This window comes from Heptranchias perlo, chromosome 41 (genome assembly GCF_035084215.1).
Source record: "Heptranchias perlo isolate sHepPer1 chromosome 41, sHepPer1.hap1, whole genome shotgun sequence".
Lineage (NCBI taxonomy): Eukaryota > Metazoa > Chordata > Chondrichthyes > Hexanchiformes > Hexanchidae > Heptranchias > Heptranchias perlo.
Genome location: NC_090365.1, coordinates 15,890,120 through 15,896,119, shown reverse-complemented (window position 1 = coordinate 15,896,119; position 6,000 = coordinate 15,890,120). Strand labels below are relative to the sequence as shown.

Genomic DNA, 6,000 nt, shown 5'->3' with positions numbered 1-6,000 from the left:
GGAGGGGAGGGGTGGGGAGCAGAGGGGAGGGGAGTGGAGCGGAGCGGAGGGGTGGGGTGGGCTGTAGAGGGGAGGGGAGGGGTGGGGTGTGGAGGGGAGGGGAGGGGTGGGGTGGGTTGGGGAGCGGAGTAGAGGGGTGGGCAGGATAATACCAGGTAGACAAGCCCTGGTAACTGGCACCACCTGAGCTCTGTGTTACTGAACGAGGGGCTTCACAGCCCAGAGCTCCACACACCGAGGGATAGTTTGTGTATTTTGGGATCGCACCGGCTGTGCTGGGTTAGCTCCAGTTCCCTTCGTATTTGCTGATCTGTATCAGCACAGCGAGTACAAACCTGTTGTTGAGGCTTAACTAATGGGAATGAGCAAAAAGAAACCCTGTTCTCAGGACAGTGTACGTAGGAACGCAATCAGCCTGCGGTCAAAGACCACTGCACACAGCGGGAGACCGCGGTCAGAGTGTTTCCCAGTGTGGAACCTGAACACTGCACTGGGGGTTACTGATTACCAGACCTGTGAGCTGAGTGATCTGAGCCTATCGATAATTCCTTTTGTTCCATCACCTCTGGTGTGCCGAAGGACGGCTCCATCCTCTCATACACTGGCTGCACCTTGCACGAGCTGAGGGCCCACCGAGCACAGCCGGGCTCCACTACTGGTCTCCACACCCCTGGGTTTCCAGCCCTGATTGCTCTCCAGTGTCGCCCCCCTCCCACTCCCCAACCTCCCCCCACTGGAAAGTGTGTGTGGCCTGGGCCTGGCTGCATTGCCTCCCATGGTAAAACTGCCTGCTGCCACTCTGCATTGGCTCACACCTGATTCCTCAAAGCCAAAGCAACAGAGTGTGCAGAACCAGGGACATCTACCCCAGTGAGAGTCAGTGTGTGTGGGACCCGTACCCCAGTGAGAGTCAGTGTGTGTGGGACCCGTACCCCAGTGAGAGTCAGTGTGTGTGGGACCCGTACCCCAGTGAGAGTCAGTGTGTGTGGGACCCGTACCCCAGTGAGAGTCAGTGTGTGTGGAACCCGTACCCCAGTGAGAGTCAGTGTGTGTGGGACCCGTACCCCAGTGAGAGTCAGTGTGTGTGGGACCCGTACCCCAGTGAGAGTCAGTGTGTGTGGAACCCGTACCCCAGTGAGAGTCAGTGCATTCCTGAGAGGATGGATGAAAACTGGAAGTAGAAAGTGCCAGTGATTTCCTGTACTGGATGGATTTTATTCTCATGACACAGATCAGAAATGGATAAGAAGCTCCCTGATCCGAGAGCAACCCTCGGACAATAATCGGGCAAAAGCATTTCATCCGAAGACTGACCTCCAAACACACACAATGTGCCGCTCGTGATGACATCTTATTCTCCTCGTGGGGAGACCACCATGCCGAATATCAACTGTCCCCCCACCTACCCCTGTAATATGTCGGTGTATCTGATCAGGGCCCATTCTTCTTGCAAACTAACAAAAAAATATTAAAAGTGTGACCTTCGCACAACTGAGCACAGTGTGACCTTTGCACAACTGCACAATCAGTGTGGCCTTGCACGACTACGCAGTTAGTATGACCTTTGCACAACTATGCACAGGCAGTATGACCTTTGCACGACTACACGGTAGGTATGGCCTTTGCACGACTATGCACAGTCAGTATGATCTTTGCACGACTATGCACAGTCATTCCTACAATCCTCGTGCAACAGCAACAAGTCAATTGGCATAAAATGCCGTAACATGCAGGGGCTGGGATTGGCTCAGTAGATCTTGGAGTGTCCAGTAACTGAAACAACTTATTATAAATAATAGATCATCCTGTGAGTCCCCGGCCTGAGCCGCTGTTAGTGAGGATAAAATACTGGTCAATGGACACTGCGTGCACGAGGAGTGAGGACTCCATAGCGAGCAGCGTGTCGGTAACACTGGGCAGCGCACTTAGACCAAATCACACTGCGTTGGAGTCTAAATACGTCAAAAAAGGAAAAAAAATAAAAACGAAATTTTTTTAACTGGCCTGAGGTCCCGTTATAGTTGCTTGTTGCCTAACTCTGGAATGTAAACAGGAAGACACCAAGCTCAGGCTGGTGTTAATCAGAACAGAAAGCGGCTGCTCTACTCCTTTCTCAGCTTCAAGTGGCCCCACAGTGTGGCTGGGGCAATGGTGGGGGACCTGGGCTCCCCGTTCTCGTCAAATCGCAAACGCAGGGTATTCCTGATCACCAACTTTTCCACAATGAATGAAGCACAGAACCAGGGGACAGCGTACTCCAGTGTCACTAACCCCATGAAGTCATAATCAAACTGGGAGTAGTCCCAGGGGCAAGCGTTGAACTGACGCAGGATGTATCCAGTCGAGAACTCCCAGACATAAGTCCAGGCAGTGTAGATGAGGCACCTCACGACGCTAGGGCACCGGTCTTTCAGACACAGGTACATCCTCTCCACCACCATGATGGATGTGCCATAGATGAAAAGTGCCCAGACACTGGTGACTCCTGGGAACTTCCAATTGAAATTGATGACAAACTCCCAGATGGCTGTGAACATCACTTCACAAAAATACCCATGGATGGCATAAAGGTACCAGCGTGAGAGGGCACTGAGAGGCTCCACAGCTGGCATCATCCTCCCAGCCTCCGAAAACTGCACACAGACCTGAACAAAAAGACATCAATGTTACTTCAAGGAGTGTTAGACAAAGCCCATAATCAATGGGTCCCTCACCCCAAAACCTCACAAACAATGGGTCCCTCACCCCAAAATCCCATAATCAATTGGTCCCTCACCCAAATCCCATAATCAATGGGTCCCTCATCCCAAATCCCATAATCAATGGGTCACACACCATAAATCCCATAATGGGTCACACACCCCAAATCCCAGAATCAATTGGTCCCTCACCCCAAATCTCATAATCAACGGGTCCCTCATCCCAAATCCCATAATCAATGGGTCTTTCACCCCAAAACCCCATAATCGATGGGTCTCTCACCCCAAATCCCGTAATCAATTGGTCCCTCACCCCAAAATCCCATAATCAATGGGTCCCACACCCCAAAACCGCATAATCAAAGGATCCCTCACCACAAATCCCGTGATCAATTGGTCCCTTACCCCAAATCCCATAATCAATGGGTGCCTCATCCCAAATCCCATAATCAATGGGTCCCTCACCCCAAAGCCTCATAATCAATGGGTCCCTCACCCCAAAACCACATAATCAATGGGTCCCTCACCCCAAAGCCTCATAATCAATGGGTCCCTCACCCCAAAACCACATAATCAATGGGTCCCTCACCCCAAAACCACATAATCAATGGGTCCCTCACCCCAAAACCACATAATCAATGGGTCCCTCACTCCAAGCCCCATAATCAATGGGTCCCTCACCCCAAAACCACATAATCAATGGGTCCCTCACCCGAAGCCCCATAATCAATGGGTCCCTCACCCCAAAACCACATAATCAATGGGTCCCTCACTCCAAGCCCCATAATCAATCGGTCCCTCACCCGAAATCCCATAATCAATGTGTCCCTCACCCCAAAACCCCATAATCAATGGGTCCCTCACCCCAAAACCCCCTAATCAATGGGTGCCTCACCCCAAAATCCCACAATGAATGGGTACCTCACCCCAAAATCCCATAATCAATGGGTCCCTCACCACAAAAACGCCTAATCAATGGGTCCTTCACCCCAAATCCCATAATCAATGGGTCCCTCATCCCAAGCCACATAATCAATGGATCCCTCAACCCAAAACCTCATAATCAATGGGTCCCTCACCCCAAATTCGATTATCAATGGGTCCATCACTAAAAATCCCATAATCAATGGGTCCCTCACCCCAAAATCCCATAATCAATGGGTCCCTCACCCCAAAACCTCATAATCATGGGTCCCTCACCCCAAAACCTCATAATCAATGGGTCCCTCACCCCAAAACCTCGTAAGTAATGGGTCCCTCACCCAAATCCCCATAATCAATGGGTCCCTCCCCCTAAATCCCCACAATCAATGGGTCCCTCACCACAAGCCCCATAACCTATGGGTCCTTCACCTCAAAACCCCATAATTAATGGGTCCCTAACCCCAGATCCCCATAAACAATGGGTCCCTCACCCCAAAACCTTAAAATTAATGGGTCCCTCACCCCAAAACCTAATAATCAATGGGTCCCTCACCCTAAAATCTCATAATCAATGGGTCCTTCACTCCAAAACCTCATAATTAATGGGTCCCTCACCCCAAAATTCCATAATCAACGGGTCCCTCAGCCCAAACCTCATAATCAATGGGTCCCTCAACCCAAGCCCCATAACCTATGGGTTCCTCACTCCAAAACCCCAGAATTAATGGGTCCTTCACTCCAAAACCTCAGAATCAATGGTTCCCACACCCCAAAATTCCATAATCAATGGGTCCCTCATCCCAAGCCCCATAATCAATGGGTGCCTCATCCCAAATCCCATAATCAATGGATCCCTCACCCCAAACTCAAAAATCAATGGGTCCCTCACCCCAAAACCTCATAATCAACGGGTCCCTCACCCCAAACTCGATAATCAATGGGTCCCACACCCCAAAACCCCATAATTAATGGGTCGCTCACCCCAAAACCCCATAATTAATGGGTCCCTCACCCCAAAACCTCATAATCCATGGGTCCCTCACCCCAAAACCTCATAAGTAATGGGTCCCTCACCCCAAATCCCAAATAATCAATGGGTCCCTCAACACAAGCCCCATAACCTATGGGTCCCTCACCTCAAAACCCCATAATCAATGGGTCCCTCACCCCAAAACATCATAATCAATAGGTCCCTCACCCCAAACTCGATAATCAATGTGTCCCTCACCCCAAAACCCCATAGTTAATGGGTCCCTCACCCCAAAACCCCATAATTAATGGGTCCCTCACTCCTAAATCTCATAATCAATGGGTCCCTCACCCCAAAACCTTATAATCAATGGGTCACTCACCCCAAAACCTCATAATCAATGGGTCCCTCACCCGAAGCCCCATAATCAATGGGTCCCTCACCCCAAATGTCATAATCAATGGGTCCCTCACCCCAAAATCCCATTATCAATGGGTCCCTCACCCCAAAACCTCATAATCAATGGGTCCCTTACACCAAACTCAATTATCAATGGGTCTCTCACCCCAAAACCCCATAATCAATGGGTCCCCCACCCCAAAACCCCATAATGAATGGGCCCCTCACTACAAATCACATAATCAATGGGTCCCTCACCCCAAAACCCCATAAACAATGGGTCCCTCACCCCAAATCCCATAATCAATGGGTCCCTCACCCCAAAATCCCATAATCAATCGGTCCCTCACCCGAAATCCCATAATCAATGGGTCCTGTATTATCGGGGGTGGGGGAGGCATGCTGTATTATCGGGGTGCTGTATTATCGGGGTGCTGTATTATCGGGGTGCTGTATTATCGGGGGTGTTGTATTATTGGGGTGCTGTATTATCGAGGGTGCTGTATTATCGGGGTGCTGTATTATCGGGGTGCTGTATTATCGGGGGTGCTGTATTATCGGGGTGCTGTATTATCGGGGTGCTGTATTATCGGGGGTGCTGTATTGTCGGGGTGTTGTATTATCGGGGTGCTGTATTATCGGGGTGATGTATTATCGGGGGTGCTGTATTATCGGGGGTGCTGTATTATCGGGGTGATGTATTATCGGGGGTGATGTATTATCGGGGGTGCTGTATTATCGGGGGTGCTGTATTATCGGGGTGATGTATTATCGGGGTGATGTATTATCGGGGGTGATGTATTATCGGGGTGCTGTATTATCGGGGGTGATGTATTATCGGGGTGCTGTATTATCGGGGTGCTGTATTATCGGGGGTGCTGTATTATCGGGGTGCTGTATTATCGGGGGTGCTGTATTATCGGGGGTGCTGTATTATCGGGGGTGATGTATTATCGGGGTGCTGTATTATCGGGGATGCTGTATTATCGGGGGTGCTGTATTATCGGG

At 50.3% G+C, this 6,000-nt stretch overlaps 1 protein-coding gene across 3 annotated transcripts in view; it reads right to left on the bottom strand.

The window, feature by feature from the left end:
* Nucleotides 1–1,194: 1,194 nt before the first annotated feature.
* LOC137305855 (transmembrane protein 229B-like) overlaps nucleotides 1,195–6,000 on the bottom strand; it is an 80,318-nt gene continuing 75,512 nt past the window's right edge. For all 3 annotated transcript variants that reach the window (XM_067974792.1, XM_067974790.1, XM_067974791.1), the window contains one exon: nucleotides 1,195–2,645. In XM_067974792.1, the coding sequence (XP_067830893.1) occupies nucleotides 2,103–2,645 (543 nt within the window). In that variant the 3' untranslated portion in view covers nucleotides 1,195–2,102. The remainder of the gene's footprint in view (nucleotides 2,646–6,000) is intronic.